A 24,812-nucleotide genomic window follows, 5' to 3' on the forward strand; every position below is an offset into this window, starting at 1 on the left:
AGGATGGACTTAGCTGCCCTGGGGGAGCGCTGGTGAGAGTCCAGTCTGGGGTGTCTCCAGCAATGTGCTGGAAACTGAGCATCGAAACCCTAAAAGAAAAGTGACACCCTAAGACGCAGAGAGCGAAGGGACTCTGTTGCCTCGGCAGCGAAGGAGAACGAAGGTTCGAGCCCCTCGCGGCGTTTTGTTCGCTTGTGAGGGATGAGGTCTAGCAGTGGCAAGAGAAGGGAGAGGATGTTTTCCAGACATCCCCGGGACTTCTGGTTGGTAGTTTGAGGGCCGTCTTCACTGTTTGCAGTCCTGGTTGTGAATTGGTTAGGAGACCAATGGGAATTCCTCCCGAGTCCCCTGATGCAGTTCAGAATGGGGAAATGAGGTGTCTGGGGAGACGCCCCGTACAGACCTTGGGAGAAAGGACAAGAGGGTGTGAGCCAGTAAGAACGTTTAGAGCAGCTAGAGCGCTCGGCATGGGCCCAGGCACGTCAGAACGGAGGCCTCGGACTGGGCTCCCTGCTCTCACCACGTGTTGGTCGGTGTGAGAGGAGGCTCCGCATCCCTCCCTCCACGCACCCAGGCACGTTCGAGTCATCGTTAGTGGGTCAAGACTTCTCCTGGTAATACACCAGGCAGGTCATGTGATACCCCCACGGATAGTGGCGTTTTCATCGTCCCTCCTCCCCCTCCCCCAAAGCAAGCAAGTGTGTTTGCAGAGGAATGGGCAGGTGTCGAAGTTCCGCAGTGCCTGCAGCGACGGGCAATGGGGCGCTGGGCGTCAGGCGCCCCCCCCCCCCCCCCCCCCCCCCCCCCCCCCGTGTTTGCGCTGCGGGTCGGGATAGAGCAGAGCTCTGACATGAGAGCGTTTAAAGTCGCAGTGTTTTCTCTCTTCTTTGGAATACTTCTGGAACCCTTCTCGTTGCCTTGGGTCATTAGGATGAAGCACAGCAGTGTTTTTGTCGTGTGCTGTGAGGTTGAGTAAAAAGGAGAGTTTACTGTAGGACCACAGAGTGATTTCCCTCGTGTTTAAGCCTCAAGGAAGGGCCCACAGTGTCGGGTCCCACACGCTGCTGCTTCTCAAAAGGTAGTTTCCAGCAGCTGGGACCCTGCCCCAGGCCTAAGACATCTCGTTACAGCCTGAAATTGCACATTTTTAATAAACACTTTGGTGATTCTCATGTCCATTGCAATTTGAGACTGACAGCCGCAGCGGATTAGACTCTGGAAGCTGGGAGAGCAGTGGCCTGTGCCCAGCAAGCTGGGCATGCTGCACCCGTCCAGGTCCACCAGCCCTGGGCCAGATGGGACAGGACACTCCCCGCCGTGGCTGGAGGGCAGGGGCAGGTGCCTCTTAAGTACAGCGGGAGTAAACGGATGCCACGTGCAGTGAAGGCTGAGAGAGGCGCCCTCAGAACCAGCGGGGGTGCAGACAGCGCAGGAAAACCGTCCTGGGGACCAAACTCGGGAGCACAACTCGGGAGAACTCCAGAAGGAGCAAAGTACGCACACCCCGACATGTTTTGTACCCGTCCTTTGACCTGCAGATTTTCGCTCCAAATAGACCTTTTTTTAAAAGAACCAGTAGCACAGTGACTTCCACAGAGGAACATGCTTTTCAGGAGCTGCCAGTGTCTCTTCACTCATTGCAGATGGCTGCTTCAGGGGCACTGACACCAGGGTAGACTCCAGCACCGCTCTGGAGTCCTGCTTCCCCTGCCCGCTCCCATTCCCACCTGCCTGGCAAGAGGCCCGATGACTGAAAGTGGTTGCTGGTGAGCTGTTTCTGGGCTGAACCTGACAGCAGACTAGGCCTCTTACTCGTAGGCCATCTATGAATGCTAGTTTCCCTAGTTCTCCTCCGACTTGGAGGGTGAGATGAGACTGTCAGAATGATGGTGTCGGTTGTTATAGTGAGTGTGCAAACCACCACGTTTCCACATGCCTGGTGGTTCTGCCCACAGTTAAATGGAGGTCAAATTCATATATTGCACCTTCTGCAAATCCGAGCTGCTCCCTCTGTGTGTCTGAGAATAATACGCCATGAAGAAAGCAGGGAACAGAAGTGACAGTGCCATCTTCTCCGATGGCAGGCGGCGGCACAGCGGGCCAGGGCGTTCACACTAAACGGTGTGTTTACCTTTGCGCTTCTCTGCCCCAGAGTCCAGTTACCTCTGATGAGCAGGTATGGACGTGAATTAAAATGGTAACTGAGGATGTTTATCAGGTCAGATGTACACCTTAGAAAATAACGTTCTTACTAGAAACAATTTTCCAAAAGATAAAATGACCCAAGATTCCCCAAAAATATTTATTTATACAAAGATTTTGAGAGTAATATTTGTATTTGTCTGTATACCTCGGTCTACGCGTCTGGGGCCAAGGCGTTGCATAGCGCACACATGCAGCTCCCCTGGGCGCCCGCACGCCGTGCCTGCTTCCAGGAACACCAGGTGGGCACCGGGGCTTGGGGGCCGGGGGAGCTCTCAATGCCCCGAAGGCTGCACAGACCCCAAATTCAGATATGCGTACCCTGACCTGGAAGGTGTCTAGCCAAGTGTCCAAGGGGAAGTATTTACGATGGAGGAAGAAGGCGAGAGGAGGCACCCAGAGGCGGACACGAGCGGGTTGATTCTCACCTTCTGCTTCTGAGTTCAACGTAGGGCCCAGCATAGCCGAGGGCCCCGGAACTGCATTACCTGGACCTTTCCCTGTAACAACCCTTGATGCTGATTGATGTCAAGAGAGCAGTTTGCAAAAACAACAGATTTGTCCTTCCTCCCAGGCGGTATGAGATACGACACTGGGACCACGTCTCGGTAACCTATCTGAAGAGAAATGCGTGCCATGCGCAGTGTGATCCAGATGCCCTAGGGCGGATGTGGGGCAGCGCTGAGCAAATCCGACCTCAGATCGGAGGTGTTTTCCAGTCTGGCCCTCTCCCGGCCATTCTCTGCCCTGCCTCCTCCCCGGGTGTCCCCAGTCCCATTGCTGCACGACTTGTCAACTTGCCATCCCTCTTCCTCTGTCCCCACCACCTCTGTCCACCTCACAGAAAAAAATCTGTGTGTTCTGAAGAGTCCGGCCTTCCTCTAACCAATCCACACTTTCCTTACCACAGTGATTCTCAGAGCCAGCAAGAAAGAAATGTTCCAGGAGGGAACCTCCGTCCTAGCCTTTTGCCTGCCGCTGCGGGTCGCGGGCGCCAGGCCTCTGGGTGAGGTCCGTTGCCTCCGTGCTCTCCCGAGGAGCAGGCAGCCAGGCAGCCGCAGTTCTCGCTCCTTCTCTCTCTGTCGCAGGCAGGGTCTCAGCTACACTTACAGGACTTCACCACCATGTTAGAGAGGTGTTCCACCTTGGGGGTCCTCCCGACGTAGTACAGGATGGTCAAGGGCTCCAAGTCCTGGGGCACGCAGCACGGGGAGGCAGACGCTTCGGGGTTCAAGGTGTTGTACAGGCCCAGCACCTGGGGAGGAGGCAGCGTTAGAGGTCGGAGAGGCCCCCCCCCCCCCGCCACCAGCCTGGCGCCCTCCACAAGCTCCAGGGGCTGCTGCTCCGGAGACAGAGCACATGGCAGACACTCGCCCTGTGGAGGATGCAGCGCATCTACGTTTGTTTAACAGCTTCAGCATGTTCCCAGATAACGGGGGCCTTTAAATTGATAATAGGGTTCTGTCTGTGCTAACACTGCTCTATCGCTCTTCCTGGCTGTAACTAGTCACTTTGGTGAGAAGCGTTCTCACCAAACCTTGCCGTGTGGTAATCACCTGGAGTGTGGGGCCCCGGGCAAGATGCAATGATAATGAGCTCTAAGAAAACGTGCTTCGTCAATGTCTGCCCTGGTTCTGATTCCCCCTCCAGGGGAAGACAAGCCGGTTTCAGAGTCATGGGCTACCCTCTCTCTCCCCTTTTCTTCCAGTTCCACTTAGCTTCTGCGTGCTACACATTTTCTTTGAAAGTAACTTCTCTACACGCAAGAGGCTGGAATGACCACAGTTCTTGCACTGATGGCAGAAGCCATTCCGCCCCAACATTCCGTGCCAGTCCTGTGCACACATTTCTGACACACGGGGCAGCGAGTGATAGCTAATTTTCAGAATGGTATGAAGGCTTTAGAGCAAATAGTCTGGCTGGGTACTTCAGTCGGTTAGAGCATCATCCCCACACGCCAAGGTTGCGAGTTCAATCCCCCTCGGAGCACGTACAACGATCAACCAATGGATACGTAAACAAGTGGAACAACGAATCAATGTTTCTTTCTCTCGCACTGTTTGCCACCCCCCTTTCTCTCTCTAAAATAAAAAAAAATATTTAATGGAAAAAAGTCTGGTTGAAACTGTGTAAGAAATTATAAAGGATAGAATGTGCCCAAGTAGAGTTGGGCCAGGGTGCCAAGATCAGAGTCTTCACCAATGAGCAGGATTTTACTCCAGCTCGTCACTCCTGCAGGCACCCTCGTAAACCAGTGGCCTGGCCGACTCCGCCCCTGCGCTCCCCGCTGCTTGAGCCCCGCCCCGTACCTTGCTGTGGGTGGTGTCTGCACTGCGGAGGTATGGGCAGGGGCCTGAGCAGAAGTTGGCGTAGTAGCCCTTAGGTTCGTGGACCCATTTCCAGCCCAGATCCTGGCGGAAGTCGATGTAGAGAGGGCGCACACAGCAGTTCTCTTCCACGTTGCTGCAACACAAAGCACGTCTATAGAAAACCAACCCTAGAGCAAACCACCACTGTAAACGACTTCACAAATGGCCCTCATGTTTGCACTCTGGTCATCGTCAAGGGGTGGTCTAATCAATGTGATCCCAGGTTCAAGTGCGTTGAACGGTATAGGCTATAAAAGCATTGTCTGTGTTGAAGACCATGATCCCAAGGGCTTAACAGGCAGAGATACAGATGATGGGGATGAGAAAAAAGGCGAAGGGGCCGGGTACTTTAGAACACGAGGACCGTGCAGAGGCTTCAGCCAAGACCCGCTATCCGAACCGTCTGAGCAGCTCTCTCCTCCTGGCGTATGGACTTCCTCCAGGGCCTCGAGGAGCTGGGCCGAGGAAAAACGAGGGGGGGGGGGGGTCCCACAGCAACAGAGATTTGTAAGAGGTTTGAAATCTCTTTCCCTGGAGATGTCTGTGAATAGCATCAGGGCCCCTCAGGTGGGTGTGGCTTAGACCGGGGGCCGGACCCACGGTGGGTACACAGTCAAGGTGGTCTTGGGAATTCACGGATCCTGAGTGGGGCCCAGGCTCACCTAAAGCAGTAATTGGTGTCCAGGGCCCGCTTCTTCCTCTGCCCACCCTGGCCCCCGTTGTCGAGCCGGTGTGGGGGGATCATCATGAGGATTAGATGAGGGTTGTGGTGGTCCTTCTGCTTCCTGAGGCGTCCCAGATCCCCACGGCCATGATCATCCTCGCTGTCCACACCTACAGGAGGGAAGGCAGAGTGGAGGCCGCTCTCTCACCCTCCCCATCACCGCCTGGGGGGAGCGACGGTGTGGCCTGCAAGGATGGGAAAGACTGGGGGGCGGCGGGGGGTGGCACCAAAAGAACCCACAGGGCACCCCTGGTTGGGCCCCTCATGACCCCTGCATGCATTCATCTTCCAGAGGGCAGCGAGCCCATCCCGAGAGGCCCCTGGGGCCTTCAGGGACCCACGAAGCGCCTCTCTCACTGGGTAGCCACCTATCATCCCTTTGGGCTGCTGAGTTTTAAATTCTGGAACTTAGGAAGCTTGGGCTGTGTGCCTTTCCTCTTCTCATCTGAACTGGCCGAGACAGCACAGAAGTCCCCGCTGTTATTTAAGGTGTCACAATCTAAGACATCCTGAACGGAAGCCAGAGGAACGAGACTGAATAATCATTCCCTTCTCATTGGACTTAACAGTTTCAAAAAATGTTTTCACTATAAAACTCAGATAAAAAAATAAAAACTCAAATGAGCTAACAAAGTAAGCCGATAAACGGCTTAGCAAACAAACTCTGGAAAGAAAACCTGCTGTGTCCTCTGGGAAGGAAAGGACTGAAGACTGAGTTAGACAGGGTCTCAACTAAGGGGAGACCTATTTTGTGACAGACAGCCGCCAGCTGCGTCCACCTCCCCGCAGGCCGGCCCCGGGGGTTTGATGCGCTAGTCCGGGGAGGGCCTTGCCCTCGCCACCTGGGGGCGCTGGTCTGTGAGATGAACCAAGGCCTGGTTTCTGATTTCTTTTCCTGAAAATCTTTATGAGCAAAACTGAAGGGGAAGGATTTTGTCCTAACCTGGCCTCTAGGTAAGGATCCCAAAGATGTTCTCAGTTCTGAGATTCTGTAATTAGGATGTCAACTGCTTGGCTTTAAAAAAAAAAAAACAAAAAAAAAAACCTCCCACCCTGACCTGTGGCTCACTTGGTTGGGCATCATCTGGGCATCCTCCTGCAAAGTGAAAGGTCACGGGTTCACTTCCTAGTCAGGGCACACGCCTGGGTTGCTGGTTCGGACCCCGGTCAGGGCGTACAGGAGAGGCAACTGATAGATGTTTCTCTTCCCTCTCTTGCTCCCTCCCTCACCCTTGCTCTAAAAATAAATCTTTACAAAAATAAAAAAGCTAAAACAATTTGTAAAGGCTCTGAAATAGAGCCGCTGCAGGGTAACAGGACTGCCCGGGGCAGGGAGCCAAAAGAGGGCCGCACCCTTTTCCAAACGAGCCTCTGACCTCAGGCTCCTCTGACCGGTGGGTGTGACCCTGAGAGCCACCTGGCCTCAGGTGGGCCTCGGTTACCCGAAGTGGGACCACGACAAGAAATGACGACCTCCCTGAATCCAGAGACTGTCTAGGTCGAGCGTCTCAGAAACACGTCAGAAAACCAGAAGTGACTCTCAACTTCTAACCAGCTCAGCACAAACACCCGCATCCCTGAAGCGGTCAGTCATTCCAACCCTGACGCCCCCTGGGTGCAGAGCAGGTGGGCTCTGTGGCTGCTGGTGGGCCAGGGCTCAGGACCCTCGGACCTGTGTCCACCACCACTCTCTTCTTTTAGGAAAGGGAAGGACAGCTGCTGTTTGCTGGGCATTCCTGGCCCTGCCTGAGACACTTGTTATCTCATTTAATCTGCATAACCACCAGGTGAAAGAGGTCCTCTCGTTCACGGGACGTGAGCACAGAGAGCTGGCACCGCTCACCTACAGGACCGCACTGCTCTGACCAGCTCGACTCTGCCTTCCAGTGCCAACGCGCTCTCCAGGCGCAGAAGCTGGAAGCCACACTCCTTGCTTCGGGAGCAACTCCATGCCCTCAGGCATAGCACGGTTGGCCATCCCTGTGAGGGAGCTCGGCTCCTTTCCCTGGGGCCTGGTAGGGGTCCCCCGTTCTATCCATGTTGTTACCTTTGAATTTGATTTCCATCACCTCATGAATGTTTTCCAGGATGTCTCCATTGGGCTGAAAGGTGTGGCAGGGACAATGAATGCTGATTTCCAGACCTAAGTTGGACTCTGCAAAATAAGACACGAAGTTGCTGAGAGAAGCTCCTTCTGAGACAGAGATGTGCACCCACCCACCGCGGGCACGGCAGTGCTGGTGCCTCTGCGGCCGCAGGCAGAGCGAGGGGACCTGTCCCGAGGGGCCCCGCGGACAGAAAGGGAGGCCGAGCGCACGCCTTCCCACTCCCACTGGCACACGTCAAGTATTCCTGGTGGCGTAAACCGGTGGGGGATCAGGGAGGAGAACTTCAATACTTGTTCATTTTCAAAGGACGGTATTAGCAAAGAATCGTCCCCTGCCCTACCTGGAAGCAAAAGAATGAGGATGCGGGAAGGAACAGTCCCACCATCTGTGCTTGATGGGAGAGGAGGTGTTCAAACCACGGAGGATGGGGAGAGGCAGAGGGGCCGGGAGAGACCCAGGAAAGGGGAGAACTGAAGAACTCTGGGGCGGAGAGGCAGTGGTTCGAAGGGCCCCAAACTCAGCGGGCCACACGGTGGGAGGCAGGTGGCCCAGTCTGGGCCGTGGGGTCAAAAGTCAGGGGCAATGTCAGAGCAAGGTCAGCTGCGAACCAGCGGCACGATCAGTCGAGGGGGAGGAGGCCAGCATTTGGACCAGGGCTGAGGCTGCAGGTGTAGAACGGTAGACGCCAAAGGGAACAAGGTAAAAACCAGTTACACTTGGCTGTATTTTCCTTAAGGAACAAGGACACGGGCAGGTAAAAGTTCCTTGGAGGTTTCTTCTTTTGGGAATCCTTGCTCGCTGTAACAGGGATGCCGGGAATGTGGCAGGCTCACTGAGGGAAACGAGCGGCTCGGGAAGACGGTTGTGGCACTGGAGCTCGGGCCAGAGGAGACGGCAGAGGCCCGTGGCCAAGGGTCCAGGCGACAGCAGCCCGGAGAGAAGGAGCCTGAGGACGTGTGTGCCGGGGTTTGGTGGCTCACGTTCCGGGGTGAGAGGCTGGCTCTGGCCCTTTCTCCTGCTAGCTGTGGGACCCGGTGTTTGGGTAACCAAGGCTGGGGAGGCAAGGAAATTAGTGAAAGGGGCCGAGTGAAGTGGAAGAAAAAAAGGGGGGGAAAAGAAGTGAAAAATTTGAGCTGAAGCCAGTTGTTTTATTCGGGAAACCGGAGAGGGCCTGGTATCAGGTCAGTTCTGGTGGGTTCGACACTCAGGGACTCTCCACCGATCCGGGCGCAGCAGGGGTCGGGTGCAGGAGAGGTCACGGTGGGGAGGACCCCTCTGGGCTCAGGGTCAGTGTCTCAGAGAGCTGGTTGATGCCCAGTCCTCTGAGGCCACCCTAATTCTACGCGAGCCTCCAGCCTTGGGCCCCACCTGGAGTCTCACTGAACTCGGGTGCCATCGGGGAAAACCCCAAAGAGCCCAGGCCTGCTCTGCATCCTTCTCACAGACAGAATGACCCCCGCCCAGAGAGTCTAGCCACGGTTAGGCAGACCTGGATAGTCCCAGTCCTACTGGGTAAAACCAGTTCAATCCCTCCTTCCACCAACTCAGAGCACAGCCTCTGGGATACGCTGACGCCAGCTGAGCTTAAAGATTTCTGTCCCAGAAAGTCAGCTCGCAGGGACCGTGCAACAAGGAGCTGGAGCCCCCGCCAGAGGACAAGAAGGGACTAAAAGGGAGGCATATGTGGTAGAAGGAAGCTAAAGGGGGCTGGAGCCGCTGAAACGGGCTATGTAACTCATAGTACTCTTCCCATCACCCAGGAGGGTTGCAGGTAAGCCGGCAGAGACCTACAGTGGTGTGAGTGACAAGGTCAAGGTGCAGACGGACGTGTAGGGAGGGTTAGGGTTAGGGGACAGGTGTTAAGTGGGAGATGATGGCCTGGCTCAGCCAACAGGCTCTGTCTAGGTAGGGGGCTCAGAGAGCGACGACAAGACTCGCCAACCTTCGCTGAGCATTACTGCACTCTGAGACTTCCCTGTATGAACTCACTTAATCTTTAGAATAACCCTACAGAGTGGGAGCTATTATTGTACCTCATTACGCAGACCCGGGGACACTGAGGCTTAGGGAAATGAAATGGCTTTTCCAAGGTACTCAACCAGGAACTGGTAGTGCAAAGAATCAAACCCAGGCAGCCGGATGCCAGAGCCTGGCTCCTAATTGTCAGAGACAAAGACAGAGAAGAGAGGCCAACTGAGACCACCAAGGAAGCGAGGAAGCTGCCCACACACTCACTGAGTTGCAAAACGGTTGTTTTCCCAGTGCCCCACCAGACTGCATGCTGGGCGTGCTCCCCACCCTGCCCTGCCCTCTGGGGAGGCCTGGCTCTGCACACAGAGGAAACACAGATGGGGTGACGCGATAGCTCAGGGGTAAGAGGGCCCTGGACCCGAGCCCTGGAGGGGGCTCCAGCCAGCTCCGGGACCCAGAAGGCAGTCTGGGAACCGGCATGCAGTAGGCTTTTGCACGCAGACGTCTGCTGAATGAGTGCCAGACCAGATGTGTGACTCAGTTTCCTCTTTGGTCCACACCACCAACTCCATTTGGAGTCCACTCGCTGCCTTGTTTGGGGCCACAGCCTCTGGAGAGGCCCATGAGCTCTGCGTAAGTAAAAAGGCCTGTGTGTGACTGCCCTACGCAGGGCGCGGGCAGCATCTGCTGAGAGAGTGTGAACCTCAGAACTGGCAGCAGCGGGGCAGGTGGGTGGGGGACCCGCAGGTTTTATTACGAAATTATCTTTTTGATGTCTCCAAGAGGATGGAAATCATTCTGAATGCAAACTACTCATTGAGTTCTGCAGCTGTGAAAATAGGAACTCCTTCAAGTGCTCAGGGCTGCGAAGAAATCCAGGTGGAGCTGATCAAAATCAGACAGGGAAGTGAAGAGATTAATTTCCCGGCCTCTCCTCTCCTCTCCGCAGCCATGTCGGGCTCCAGGCGGAGTGCGGTCTGACTCAGAATTCCCAGCAGTGCTGCTGTCAGCAGATCCACGCGGGCCCTCCTAGGCTTTGCCTTCCTGTTCGGCAAGGGAGAGAGGATGGGAACTGCCGGGTACCCTTGGAGCTGAGGCAGGACCTCCGGCCCACGAGCTGCCAACTCAGCCATTAGGTAACGTCCCTTAGATGGGGACTCGCAAACTCAGCCGCCTACGGAGCCCGGCAGGTTCTGCGAGTGGATGAAGCAAGCCTACATCTCATGCTAAGTGGGGACTGCCAGCCTCACTCTTGGGGGTCACTGGGGGACGGTGGGGCCCAGGTGACATGAAGAAGGTGTGCCCCACCTCAAGAGGCGGCCACTATTTATCTCCAACAGATCGTTATCAGGAAATCTTCCAATTTTTCAAGAAAAGCCAGAAGCCTAGGTTTTATGTGAAATCTTCTGATTTTAAAAAAGCAAACCCAAAACTGTTGACCGCTAGTTAAATTGAAAGCAGCGGGGGGAGGGGCCCTAAAATGTGGCCATGGAAGACGGCCTGACTTGAGGCTGTGGGCACACCGTGCGACACCGTGCGACACTCACAGATCCAGTGAGACGGGATGGGCACCGGAAACCCGTGTGCTCCCGTTAACCAGCGTCACCCGCTGCAGTTCATTGACAACACTGAGGGCAATAGGTAGGCCAAGCCATGAGCAATCTCTGCCTTGGAGCTTTGACCCCCAGTTTCCTAAAACACCAAGGACAAGAAAGGACCCCCCCTGGCCCAGGGGCCCCAGCGCTCAGTCTGTGAGCCAACTGTGGCTCCGAGGCAGCTGACAGCAGCAGGAATTCTCCACAGAGGGAGAGCAGGGGCACGTGGGGCCATCACAGGTCCGCCTGCCCACCGAGCACGGACCGGGCGGTGCCGCCGGGCACAGAAACAGCGGGGTGCAGTGTCCCGGGCACCGTGACGGCTGGTCGGGAGACTCCAGCTCTCGTCCCGGCTGCGGGGCCCTGGTCAGACCTCCTAACTTCTCTGGGCCTCAGTCTCCGTATCTGACCCAGTAAAGGTTCACTGTGATGGAACAGGCTGAAAGCAGGGAAGGAACCATTCCCTGCCTGACTTCCCAGGGGAGGAAGCAGCGAGGGGGGAGGTACTTGGGACATGTTACGTGTGCTACGTCTAGCGACCAGCTCTGCTCAAATGGCAACCAGGCCTTTCAAGCTTAATCGGCCGAAACAGAACCTTCCCCGAACATACTCTCCTCCCAGCCTTCCCGGTGCCGGTGGGTGCCGCCACCTGGGTGTTCAGGCCTTGGGAGCCAGCTGGAGTCCTCTCGTGTCCTCATACCCACCACACAATTCCCCTGTCCTGTGGGGGGGGGGGGGGGCGGGGCATAAAACCAGTCACCTCACCCGTAGCCCCAGCCCTGCTCATAAGCCTCCTAGGACACCTTATCACAACTGGAATAAGTCCTTAAACCTGATTGTGGCCTGACAGGCTCAAAATCACGTGGCCCCAGCTGCCCTCTGACCCCCAGCAACCTGGGCTCCAGCTGCACCAGTCTGTCTGGGGCTGCTGGAGCAGATCCAGCCGGTTCCCACCTGGGGCCTGGGCCTTGCTGTTTCCTTTGCCCACAGTATCCCTCTACCCTGACTTGAGTGGGCTGGCCTCTTGTCATCCCTTGGGTCTCAGGGCACAAATTCCCTCTCCATAGAGACCCTCCCTGAGCATCAAATGTCATTATCACATTGCCTGCTTTCTGTTCTTCCTGGGACTTACCGCTCTCTGGACTTATTCATCAGGATGTTTACTTAGTATGTGTCTCTCCCACCAGAACAAAAGCCCCGTAAGATCTGGGAACATATCTGTCTTGTTCACTGTTAGATCCAGGACGTGGCTCCCGGACAGTGGCTTGGAGTGAGCATTTGATAAATACTAGTTGAGCGAATGAATGAAGGACACCCAGAGAGTCAGTGGCAAAGCTAGACCTTACCCCCAGATCTGGGACTCCCCTAGTTGTCTTCTTCCGTCTGTTTCATGAAGGACCAAGGGACCCCAGGTTCCATCCAAAGTGCTCATTCTAAGAGTCACCCTACCTCTTCTCGAGAGCCATTCACGTACGGTTTCAGTGACATCGAAAGACAGCCACTCGGCGGTGCCCCGCGTGGGCAGATTCTTGCCACCAATATAGCGCTGCTTGGCAATGTGCTCATCTGGCCGGAGTATCTACAGGGCAGAGAGAGGAGTGAGTACCCCCAAGCTATGTTCCAGCGCTGGGGGGGCAGGCGAGGGGAGCAAGAGGAAACCAAGAGCTTCCGCATGCTCCTCCCAGCACTTTCGTTAACTCTTAATCCTCTTAATGCCAGACAGACCCAAAGCCTAGAGAGGCAGGACTCACACCCAGGCCTGCCAAGCTCCCTGATATGGCGAAGGAGCTGGACTCCCCAGCTGGTCTCTGTTTGGGGAGGGGCCTCACCTGGAAGAGCTCGATCCTCTGCTCATTGCGCTTGGAGCTGGGGTTGGGCACCCGCAAGACCCGGAATTCTGCTCGGAAGAGGTTGGTGCCATTCTTCTCCACGGAGGACACGTTGAAGCGGAACACCTTGGAGGTGATTCCTTTGGGGCAGACGGCCAGCTCGTCTAGGAAACAAGGCAGTGGGGGAGGCACAGTGTGAGTGAGGCCCACGGGAGCAGTGCGAGGCCAACAGACACTGGCCGAGGGGCCAGGGTCCCACCTGTGACCTTTCCAGAGGCTTGACACCTCAGACCTAAAAGCGGAGATGGGAAGAAGATCCTCAGTGGCCGGGGGATCACACACAGACCTGAGAAAGGAGCGGAGAGACCACACAGCCCCGGGATGTGGCGCAAGACCGGCCACCCAACCGTGGTCCGTTGACCGTGATCAGCTGTGGTCTTCCCACTGCCTCCTCACCACCCCGACAGGCTCTCCAGACCGGCTCCTCCTACTCTTTAGAAAAGACAGACTCTCAAAAGATCCCAGCGTGTTTCCCCTGGTTAATTGAATCATCTCACAGCTAGTGGGTTCCTTCGTTCACGCGATTGCTCATTCGGGCAGCCATTCATGCATCGGACATGTGCTGAGTGAACACTGCGTGCCAAGGACAGCACTAACGCCAAACGCAAATGAAGAGACATGGCCCCTGCCTTCGGGGAGACGGACACACAGACGAGGTTATTAATACATGGGCCCAAATAACAGGACCAGAGGGAAAGTGCAGAGGGCTTTCAAAGAAGTCCAGGAGCTGCTGCAAAGAGATCGGACGTGGAAGAAAGCAGAGAGCACTTCATGGAAGAGGAGGTATTTGAGCTGGGTCCAGCAGGAGGAAAGGGTTCGAGGATGGAGAGGAAAGAATTGGCACAGGGAAGGACTGTGGAAACAAAGGCAGGCTGGGGAGGAACCGCAAGGTGAGCAAGAGCACCCCCAAGCGGCCAGGATGGAACAGACGCGATGAGGTCAACACAGTAAATTGGGGGCCACCCCCAGGGAGGCGGAAACGTCAGACAGAGGGGTCAGGTTTTATCCCATTGACAGTAGGGAGCCCTGGAAAGGGTCGGAGCAGGTCAGTGACATCATCCACACTATGTCACAGCCCTCACGAGGCTGCACTGGTCTGGCGAAGAGCCTGCATCTCGAGCCTGGCAGACCCACAGGCATTTAGACGTCCCTTCAGCCCGAGCTGGCCCCTCACCACGGCTCCTCTCTCTCTAAGGGCTTCTCTCCTCGACAGCACGTGCTACGCCAGCCTCCGTCACCCCACGGGCCCCTCTGTCCCTGTCCGTGCGACAGGAGGCAGCACGCATTCTTTCCTACCCGAGAGCCAGATGAAGGAAAGATCTTGTCTTTTCTCCCGTGGCCTCCACAACCTCAAGATCTGAGCAGCATTAACACCCAGAGGAAAACTTTCTACACAAACGGTAACAATAGACAGAACTTGAAACTCAAGCCCAGAGACCCAGATTCCACACATAATGGCCGGGGCCGGAATGAGCTCATAATCACCCGAGGGGCGGCTTCGGAAGTCACGGCCGAGGCGGGAAGGATCAGAGGCCCGGAGACGAGCAAACGCGCTACTGATCTTCAGGAAAGGATGAGTGAGCGTTTCTGGAAACTGCCATCTGGGGGCCCTGACACGGGCTCTTCGAGCGTTAATGGAACAGATGTTAGGCAAACAAACGTGTGAATGCCTGCTAACGAAGCCCTGATTAATAATTGGCTTCGAAAGAACAAAGGCGGCTGCCAACTAGCCCCTGAACCGTTTCAGACAGAACCCAAGAGCAACCACGTGGGCGATTCGGTTTGTGAGTGTGAGGGCTCGTCGCCCCCTAGATACGGAGGAGCTACTGGGACCGAAAACCCTCGCAAGCACTGACACACTTGGTTCTCGAAGGAGCTGTCATCGACAGGGCTGCAGCGATAACAGGCCTCCAGTAACTGCTGAAAGAGGGAGGGAGGGTGTCAGTGCACCGTGTGCATCGCGCCGGAGAGGGGCACAGAAAAGGGCACGTGCCAGGGAGGAGGGTCAAGGCCATGGGCAGCCAGGAGGGGGGCAGGGGGAGTAGTGAGCTAGGAGAGTCTTCAAGACATCCTTGTGACTGTCCCTCCTTGGTTCCTTTCAGCCCCATCGGTCAGATACCTATTCCCGAATGTCAAGGGAACAGATATCTGAGTGGGAATTTCAAGGAGATTTCAAGAAGGAGGTGAGAAGGGTCTTTTTTTTTTTTTTTTTTAAATCACTGGTATCTACAGCTTTCTAACAGCTAGTAGGGATGTTAGGGGTCATGTAGTGCAGCCCCCTTCAGATGAAGAAACTGATGTCCTGAAGGGTCCTGCCCAGGGACCAGTTGACCCTAATATGCAAAGCTCAGACATGGTCGTTACTGATATAAAAAGAATGTCCTATGAGAGAAAAGAGAATGTGATCATCGTCTTGGCAATTAAATGCACCGAATAATAATGATGTTGTAAATGATTTGTGGAATAAGTCAGAGGTAAATAAGTAACCAAAATCTAATAACACACCCTTACACTTCGTAAGAACTTTTATTAACTCACTTGACCCTCTAACAATCCTTCAGGAGAATGAGAATAAGTAAAATTTACCATTTTACAAATGACCAAAGTGAGTGTCAGGAAATGACTTTCACAAGGTCACTCAGCTAGTAGCTGGCAGGTGTGGGATTTGAACCCAAGTCTTCTGAGGCCCTTTATTGAAGCAGAGACTCTGGAAGTTGGAGATGACCCAAGAGATCATCTAGTGGAGGGACGGTTTCACCAACGAAATGGGGCAGAATTCCATGGAGTGGACCCATGAATACCAAGCTATGCCTCAGACAAGCGCCCATTCCCAGTCAGGTTCATGGCCAAGCCCTGCCTCTGAGAACACTAGTATGATTGAGAGCAGGACTAGAGGGTTGACCTTTACAAATTAAATCATGACCAACTTTTTCCATTACACACAACATATATAGATTGATGGCTGCCATTTTCTCTCTCTCTTTCTTTCTTTTTTTTTTTTCTTTTGCTGTAGGGAGAGAAAAACAAGCAAAAACGACTTATGTAGAATATTCATGGAAAAACCTGGAAACAGCTGACCATGTTTAGATCAAGCCATTTCGAATGTTTTCAGACACCTGGGCTCACAGACGTGCCTTCGCTCGTACACGTCGTTTCTGCTAGGAAAATGCCTGCTGGTTCCGGCGGCGGGACCGCACGTATCGGGGTGGCGGGGCTCCCTCATCCCGCCCGTGCCGCATAATCACCTGGAGAGCGTTACAAACAGATGCGGCCTGGACCCGCTCTCCGGTGCAGATTCTCACTGCATTGGCCTGTGGGTGGATCCAGAGCTTGCTTGCTTTTTTTTTTTTTTTTTTTTTAAGATTTCCAGATGATTCTAATATGCAGCCAAGGTTGAGAACGACAGTTTATAGAGCTCGGTAAAGGGTGCCATGGCTTCCAGATGTTCTGGGAGTTTGAGAAACCACAGCTTTAATGGTTTAACCTTTAAATGGATTAACCTTTAAATGCATTAGACATGTTGCTTGGCCGAGGCATCATTTTTTAAAATTTTGAATTAGAAGACCATAAATATTTTACGCTAGTGTTAAAAGTTGGGAAAGTTCGCGGAAAGATCCAGACTTTCTGCTGCTCCGGGAAATGGTGCGATCTAGTCATGCGGGACCCATTGTCCTAACCGCGGAAATCAGCAGGAGCGGGTACCCCCTTTTTAACGGGGCGTGTGTCCTCCAGGTCCCCCCACCAGCCTTCCCTACATGCCCTACTCTCGCCGTGACGTGCGGGCAAGTGTCCTGAGCAGCTTGCCAAGGCGCTTGCGCTGTGGCTGTTCTTCAGGGTCATTGGCATTAGCTGCCTGGCTCTGCAGGCACTCACATTTGCAGCCCCTCTAAGGAAAGGTGTGGCCCTAGCTCACTGAGTCTTTAGCTTCAGTGGGTTTGAAAAGCAACAGGCAGCTTGTGGAAAAGACAGATTCCCCAGGTCTCAATGCCCAGAGATTCCGAGGGCGGGCTGGGGCCCGGGAATCCAGTGTCCACATTTCCCTGGCCTCCGGAACACTTGGACAAACACTGACTGGCTGTAGGGCGGGGGTGGGGGGGGCACTGGCTCCAGAACCAATGAGTTCTCTCCATATGTGTTTTAATTTTCAGAATGAACAAAATCTAAATGTAGCAGCCAGAAAAAAAAAGAAAGGCTGAAACATCCAGTTTTCTCAGGAACTCTGGGTTTGCCAGTTGTCTTAGCACCACCCTCTGATGAAAGTAGCAGTCTCCTGCCAGACACAGGTAATTATAGCCAGAAGACAAAATGACACCACCCCAGTGATATCTTGATAATAAGGATGACAGAGGAACTGACAAAGCCGTGTCCTCCCTCCCACGTGGGGCGCAGAGCGCCTCGGCCTGCTGCCCACAGCAAGATCCAGGGGAGTCATAAAAGGGATTCCAGCCTTGCCTTCGCTCCCCTGAAGAGGCTGTGTTGACTCATCCCAGATGTAACCATAACATTGTTTCAGCTCAAAAGGACTTTAGGGATGATCTCTGACCTCACAGATGAGGAAACTGAGGCTCAGGGAGATAGCCTGCCCAGTTTTGTGTGGTGTACTTTCATAGTCTGCCTGAGATTCTTTGTTGCATAAAAATAAAACAAAACAATTAAACAAACAAACACACACACAGAGCCTTTTGCGGAACATGGGAGGACGTTTTGTGGCTGTGTCAAGGTCCCGCCACCAAAATAAGCGGAGTGAAGAAAGAAAGCACCCAGTTAGCACTCCACAACCTGCCCCCGGGGGTTGCTAAGGGGATAGCTCCTAACCCCTCCTGCTCGGTCCAACAACGTGTTGTTGATCAGAATTCTATCGGAGCGTAAAGGGTAAAGGTAGGACTCGGGATGTGTATTCTGCACATTTGCGCTGGTGCTCACCAGCCAGGACTAAGTTAGAGTCCCTGCTTTTGGGGGGCAAATCACTTAACTGATGCGTGTCAGTTCTTTCGTCCATTACACAGGGAAATCAGGGGACCCGTGTGACAGGGTGGAGCCAGAGGGTAGCCCGGCCCTCTCTACTCCCACTTTGGTGCCTCTCTGCGGCGCCCTTGGGAGTGATTCCTCCCTGCACCCTGCTCTCCGGGAGCTCCTGCCACCTGCCCCAGCTCCCGCTGTCACTGCCCTCCCAGTGCCTGTTCCCTGGGTACAGGAGGGGGCTGAGAGTGACAACATGTGGGAGAGAATGTCATCTCGTCCCCTATCAGCAGAAGCTCTGGCCCTGAGGCCCTGTCGGGGTCCCACCCCAGAGTCCAGAGCCCAGAGCCAGGGCCCTGCCGGCCCTCCCGAGTTCAGGACAGGCTTCCCTCGCCCCGAGCCTCTGGTGAGGGCTCTCTGCTCCTGCTCGGCATCTGTTGGGCGTTCCCATCTGCCCACTGCCTTCTTTATAAGTAGCGTGCCTTGTGCGGCTGCCTCTGCAGGCCTGGCTCAGCACCTGACCAGCTGCAGGGCGGGCCCAGGCCATGTCTGCTCAGCCTCTGTGTCACCTCCAACAGCTGCAGAGAGTCTGGGCCTGCTTCCTGTTTGCACCTGCGAGCCTCCTTGGCATTGCCCGTGTCCCACTGGGCCCTGCCCCCTCACCAGGACAGCGCTGTGCTCAGCAGGTTAGCTCCCTGCCTGGCCACAGCTCCCTGGCCCCAGGGACAACCCACTGCCTGCTAGTTTCACAGTCCTGGAGCTGCTCAGCCCTGCCCTGGCTTCCCCAAGGGTGTCCACCCGTTGTGCCCCAGGTCTGCACAAGATGGAGGTCCACCGGCACCTGTGTGCCCCGGCATCTCCCTGGCTCATTGGCTCTCAGCTGGGGATTCCAGGCTGGCTGGGCCCTAGTGACTCACAGTCACTCCTCCCTGGGACTCCGCCTCCTGACCTGGATCATTAAGGTCCCAGTCCTTTCCTCTTGCCCTGGGCTCTCCTCAGACCTCTCCTGCTGGCCTTAGCTTTCCACTCTCCTCAGAGTCTGTGTCCTCTACCCCCTCCCTTCATGGGTGCCCAGGGGCTTGGAGGTTTAGCCATCCAGCTGCTGGTGCTTCTGGGAACGGTGGACCCCTGGCAGGCCCTGAGTCAGTCCGCCCTAGAGGGCCCTGGGCAGGGAGCACCAGTTCTGCTTTGTCCTCCAGCCTCGCCCCACACAGTAGCCACATCCGAAGGCAGGGCGTTCCCGGCAGCCACAGGACACGAGAGTGGGAACCCCTCGCCAGGAATCGCAGGCTCCCGGGCCTGGCCTGGGCCAGCCCCCACTGGGGCCTTTCGCACCTTCGGCCAGAGTGGTCCACCCATCAGCCACCCGCTCCTTCTCTCTAGCCGGGCTCCCTTCCACCCCTGCAGCTCCCTCCTGCTGACCGCCCTCACCCTGCCTGCTCCACCCCGCCGCCCAGCCCCACCCCCCAGTCCGGGAGCTGCCCCCCTCCCAGGTGAGCCTGGCGCGGGAGTGGGGTGTTGAGGACACCTGCTGGTAGGAAAAGCAAACAGAGCTGCGCCCAGAGCCCCTGGCTCACGTTCCTCCTTCCTGGGCTGTCAGTTTCTCAACATCTGCCAAATCTCTCTCTCTCATGTTGAAGTTTTTAAAATCCCTTTTCAGTAAACACACATGACTCCCACACGTGTACAAACACACAGACGTCTCGCTCAGAAGCCTCCCAGCTCCTCCGCACAGACGGAGCCTCCTGGGAGGACACCCTCCCAGACACACGTCCCCTCTGCACCCACAGCCACACCTCCCACCCTCTCTTCCCGTGACACGCAGACACAAAAGGGCCGCCGGCAGGCACACCACTGCACGTCGACGAGAGCCACGACCCTGCCCTCCCTGCGGCCACAGGCCTGGAAGACACCCACTGGGAGAACACGAATCTGTCTTACTGTACAAACCCAGACTATACGTCGCCCTAACGCACGTGTACTCGTGAAGGGAGGTGCGTGCCCCTCCCCCATGCCCACAGCTCACGTGGGTCACGTGTGTGGCGGAGAGGGGAGGACCCAGAGGGCAAGAAGATGCCTCTCGCCTGGGATCCAAAAGCTTGACATACACTAAGTTGGGGCAGGTAGTCTTCTTCCCAAGGACTGGAAAAGCTGAACCAGAGACGGGCCACCGTGAGCTGTGGAGAGGAGGGAGGAGACGGAGGTCTCCAGATTCGTGACACTGCGGGGCTTGAGGGAGAGCTGGCCCTGCCCCTTTACAGCACCTATATGCCTCCAGTCGCCTATCAGCTCGCGAGTGCGAGCACACATATTAACGGGACCACGACACGCAATCCCGAATGACAATCGGTCAAGGATGTGATGCGGGTTGAGCGAGCCGCTCAGCCCAGGGCTCCTGGCCGCCCCGAGGTGGCCTGGTCTGACCAGCATGGCTCTGTCTCCCTCCCCGCCCACACGCCCAGTCCCAACGCACCTCCCAAGCCTCGGTGTGGGCGAACCTGGGGCGCCCCGCCGGGCGGCCACCACTAGGCCCCCCTCGGTGGAACTCCCTCCTCCAGGTCAGACCCTCCAGAGCAGACACGCCAGTGAGAGTTTGGACTTACTGTGTTCCGCCAGCCCCTGGATCATGTCGAATTTATGGATTTCTTTGGCATAGTACTCCCACTCGGTGTTCTCCTGAGTGCAGCCGTCCTCCCTCTCCTCCAGCAGCTCCCGGGTGCTGTTGTAAAGGGCCAGGATCTGGTAGGGGACATGGGTCATCACCGAAGGCTCAGGGGGACTAGTGAGCCTGAGTTTGCTCAAGATCTGTCCCCTAATGGCTTCCACCCTCTTCTTCTTGATGTGGCTGAAGTCCAAGGTGGTGCAAGTGGACAGAGAGACGCTGACCGTGGCAAAGTTCAGCAGGGCCAGGACCGCCAGAGCCCTTTGCAAGTGCATCTTCATGGGCGAGCCCGGGGGAGAGGCCAGGGGGGCTGTGAGGCCTGGTGAGGGGGAGACCCCAGCAGACGTGCAGAAGGAGGGAGGAAAACCAGGCGGCCTCCCTAGATCCCGAAGACTGAGGCTTGGCAAGAAGGTGCATGAACTCACTGCACTGCGAGAGCTTCAGGACTTCCAGGAAGCGCTGGCAGCCCTGAGCGCGAAGAAGCCGACTGTGTGCCTTGCAGCTCTGGGGTTCTTCTCCATGTGTCTCAACAGGTTCTGCTGGGCTCTGGCTCCCAGCAGGCCAGGTGGAGGGCAGGCAGAGGGCTGGGAGGGGTGGCAAGGCAGCTGGGAGTAAGAAGGGAGCTGGAGTTTTTCCTTAGGTAAAAATAAATAGAGCAGATATCTGATATTGCCAAAGGCCGCTCGGGGATGGGGAGAAAGTGGGTTTTTTAAAGAAGGAGCGGGAGGACCATGGCTTGGGTCCCAAAATCAGAATCCTTGCCTCGCCCTGAAGGAGAATAAGAAAAGAGAATGGAAAAGAAAAGGAAAAAAAATGTTCAAAAAAAAAATTCAGATCACCAGTGAGTAGGTGGGGAGAGGCAGGGCCGGGCCGCTGCCGGCCCAGCTAAAGGTGAGGGCAGCGGAGGACACACTTGTCTCTCAGGCACACCATTCATGCTTTCTCTTTGGTTTACACCTCCTCGGGGCCTTTCTAAATGACTTTGTTCACGCTGCCTCTCGTCTTCCTTGGCTGGGATGTGGGGTTATGTGCGACTGGAAGGCAGAGAGGTCGGGCCCCTGTAGCGCAGCCCCAATAATCCACTTGGACGCCCGGGGTCACCAGCACCTCAGCTTGTCTTCTCCCTCGGCCATTGCTTCTGTTCCCTGCTTCTCTTTTAAAAAATAAAAAAGGAGAAAAATAAAATAGAAGCCAGCTCACTGCACGCCTGCTCCGGAAAGCTGTTTTTCCTTCTTTCGCATGCTTCTTCCCCTATCTCTCGCCTCTCTTGCTCATTCCCTCGGACTTGGCTTTCGTCTTCCCTCCCTTTCTCTCCCTCCTGCTTCTCTCTCTCCCTCTCCCTCTCTCTCACACACACACATGCACACACACTGCTTTCTCTATTTCTCTCTGCTGAAATTTTATACCTCCCTCCGATGACGTCTCTGGTCCGGGGTGGGGGAGGGAGGGACCAGCGCACGCAGCCTCTTTTGCTGCACGGTTTTAATGTGTTAACCAGGCGTAGGAAAAGCCGAGCCCGTTTGAAAAATACTTTGCGAGTCCTCTCTTTCAACGTGGTAACTGAACTTTTTTTCTCCTCTTGGAGTCACTCCTGCTACACGTTGACTGTTTTTCTGGAAAGTTACTCCGGTGAATCCCCTCCCTCCTCTCCCGCAACTCCTTCTCCCTCTCCAGCTGTCAGTCCGTCCTCTCCTGGGCTGGTCTTGCGCTGCCTCCCTGGCCACCCCCTCCCGGGCCAAGCTGGGCCCTGGGCAGGGTGGGGAGCGCGCGGGGCCTGGGCAGCGGCGGCCGTGCCGCCCTCTCTGGAGGGTGGCGCTCGGGGTTGGAGCGGGCTCGGAGTAGCTGGGTCCAGCTCTGCGGCCATCCTGGCCCGGATTCTTCATTGACAAGCTTGGAGTCGGGCAGCTTGCTGAAGCTTGGAGATGCTCCAGGGGCGCCGAAAATGGCGTTTTCCGGCAGATCGAGGGTGCCCTCTGGCGAGGCGAGACCGCCAGTGACACAGGCTCAGCGAGTCGGAGCCGAGAAGGCCAGGAGAGCTGCGATCTGGGGTTGGGCTCCAGGGGAGAAAGAGCTTCGAAAAAGACAGAGGAACACAAGCCCGAGGCCCTCGGGGAATACCTCCCCTCTGGGCCGCGCGCGTACAAGTGCACCTCTCCCTCCCCCGAGCCCTGCTCTGCAGCCTCTCTCGCAGAAACGTCCTCCAGATGTTCGCAGCCTCCCGCCCCGCCGGGGGTTCCGCGGGGCGCAGTGCCAGCGAGCACGAAGTCTGCAGCTGGCAGGCGCCCATTTCCCAGATGGGTGAGGGGAAGTTTTCTCTCCGTTTTCCTTCCTCTTCTCAGCCTAAGCTCCTAGGTGTTTTCCCAGCAGAGGATCCACACAGGACTGGCCTCTGTAACATGGAATCGCTTTCCTGGTAATCAGCGTTGCTCCCTGCCACCCCACCCTGTCTCACCTCAGCTTCCTGGACGCATCCAGCCGGGACTGGCTTCTACTCCCGGCTCCCAGGCCACTAACTTAAGGAGATGCTCACTGGGCCCTGGGGACAGCGGTGGGTTGGTTTACAGTCGAGGAAACTGAGGCACGGAGCATTTTAAAAGGCCACCCTGCTGATAGGGGGTAGAGGCGATGTTTAACACAAGCTCTCTGGTTTGGGTAGGCATTCTTGTCATTTGCATAACAAATGAGGAAACCTAGGTGTGGAAATAGCTTGCCTGGGGTCCCCTAGCCAGGATGCGTCAACACTGATATTTGCACTGAGTCTGTTGCAAGTCTGTAACTACTATGCTGCACTGCCTTTGAAATTCACCCAGCCTTCGAAAAAATATTTTTTGATGCTTACCACATACCAGGCACTGTTCTAGGCTCTGTGCATACAGCAGTGGACACAACAAACTATCAAAACCCTTGCCCTCCTGGAGCTGACATTCTGGAGCTGGAGGTGGGAGAGTAAAGAAGGCAATAAACTAAACAGATACATAAGTCATGTCGTATGATAAAGGGTAAGTACCATGGTAGAAAATAAAACGGAAGGAGGACAGGGAGTGCCTAGGTTGGGGTGACGTTGGAATGCAAAATAGATGCTGCAATTTTAAATCAGAGAAGGCCTTCCTGAGGCCTTTAAGCAAACACTTGCAAAATAGGCAGGAAAATGGATTCAAGTTGTATTCTTCTGGACCCCACCTCTACTAAATCAGTCTCTAGGGAATGGGGTCCTGTTGCATGTTCTCTAAACAAACCTCAGAGGGGAGTCAGGGGCCCAGCAAGGTTAGGAAACCACCACGCTTCGGCTTCTTTCTGCCTGGAGTGAGCTGCCGTCCACCTTTGCCTTCAGGAAGTTGGGGAGGAAGTGGGAGTGAAGGTTTGGAAACTGGTTATAAGGTGGTGATGGTGTGGCTATGAATAAAAAATCTCATTCCACAAGAAATGAATAAAAAAACCCAAAGATTAATTCCTTCTTCCTCTTCTTGGACCAAAGAAGAAAGGAACAAGTGATTCATGGGAGCCTGTATTTCGTATCTTGGCTTTTTGGCAATGAATGTTTCTTCAGATTAAAATCTACTAGGGTATTCCCACTGAGAATCTGAGTTAGTAAGTAAAAGAGGTTAGGGCTAATCTTGAAGAGCAAGTACAAGGGAGGAAACCGAGTCCCGGAGAGGCTCTGCCTGGCTACACAGGTGGTTATCGGCAGAGCTAGGATGGGACCTCAACTCTCCTGGCATGCCCGCAACGCTGTCGCTGTCACGGTGCCTCCCAGTAAATGAATGTGTGAATGATTAAACTGAATCATTTACTGGCCATTTAAGAAATGCTTGCAATCTAGTCTTAGGGCTGCTATTCACACTTCCAGGTCCTCACATTTAAGCAGTCGTCGTCTAGGCCTTACCCCGAGGGTGATATTGAAAACATTGCTCACTTTGAGGGCCATGAGCACATCATCTGGGCATCCCAGACGACCAGGGACAGAGCGCCAAGGACAGAGCCAGTGGTGTTGACTTGGGGATCTTGTATGGAGAGTCAATGAAAACTCAACTTGCTTGCCCCATTGAGCTGGTTTTATATAAGAGTTCAGAAGAGGCCTCCCCAAGATGTGCCACTTTGACATGTGAATTATTTTGAGCTAAAGACAATGGAACCCTTTAGGCAGGGGGCAAGGGAGGGAGGAAGAGAGGGAGAGAAATAACAGTGTGTGGTTGCCTTTTGCACACCCTGACCTGGGGACCCGGCCTGCAACGCAGGCATGTGCCCTGACTGGGAATCGAACTGCCCACCCTTTGGTTCATAGGCCGGCACTTAATCCATTGAACCACACCAGCCAGGGCTCATGATAAACTTT

General features: G+C 55.3%; 1 protein-coding gene across 3 annotated transcripts; it reads right to left on the minus strand.

Moving 5' to 3' along the window:
• Window positions 1-1,570: 1,570 nt before the first annotated feature.
• TGFB3 (transforming growth factor beta 3) lies at window positions 1,571-22,353 on the minus strand. 3 transcript variants are annotated; one of them, XM_036012488.1, is made up of 8 exons: window positions 21,886-22,353; window positions 20,421-21,247; window positions 12,799-12,962; window positions 12,419-12,548; window positions 7,343-7,450; window positions 5,234-5,405; window positions 4,512-4,665; window positions 3,299-3,457 (listed from the first exon to the last, which is right to left on the minus strand). In XM_036012488.1, the coding sequence occupies exons 2-8, from the start codon at window positions 20,758-20,760 to the stop codon at window positions 3,299-3,301; spliced, it is 1,227 nt and encodes a 408-aa protein (XP_035868381.1). In that variant the 5' UTR covers window positions 20,761-21,247; window positions 21,886-22,353. The 3 variants fall into 3 exon arrangements, with proteins under 3 accessions (XP_028363036.1, XP_035868381.1, XP_035868375.1); XM_036012482.1 differs by having other exon boundaries at window positions 20,421-21,632; XM_028507235.2 differs by lacking the exon at window positions 21,886-22,353 and having other exon boundaries at window positions 1,571-3,457; window positions 20,421-20,760.
• Window positions 22,354-24,812: the final 2,459 nt, after the last annotated feature.

The sequence above is a fragment of the Phyllostomus discolor genome, chromosome 1 (genome assembly GCF_004126475.2).
Source record: "Phyllostomus discolor isolate MPI-MPIP mPhyDis1 chromosome 1, mPhyDis1.pri.v3, whole genome shotgun sequence".
Taxonomy (NCBI): Eukaryota; Metazoa; Chordata; class Mammalia; order Chiroptera; family Phyllostomidae; genus Phyllostomus; species Phyllostomus discolor.

Coding starts and splice junctions, on each gene's coding strand:
- TGFB3 (XM_028507235.2), bottom strand. CDS start 20,760: ATGAAGATGCACTTGCAAAGGGCTCTGGCGGTCCTGGCCCTGCTGAAC. Junction 12,549..12,798: donor AGAGGATCGAGCTCTTCCAG/GTGAGGCCCCTC, acceptor TCTGCCCTGTAG/ATACTCCGGCCAGATGAGCA. Junction 4,666..5,233: donor GACACCAATTACTGCTTTAG/GTGAGCCTGGGC, acceptor TTTGTGTTGCAG/CAACGTGGAAGAGAACTGCT.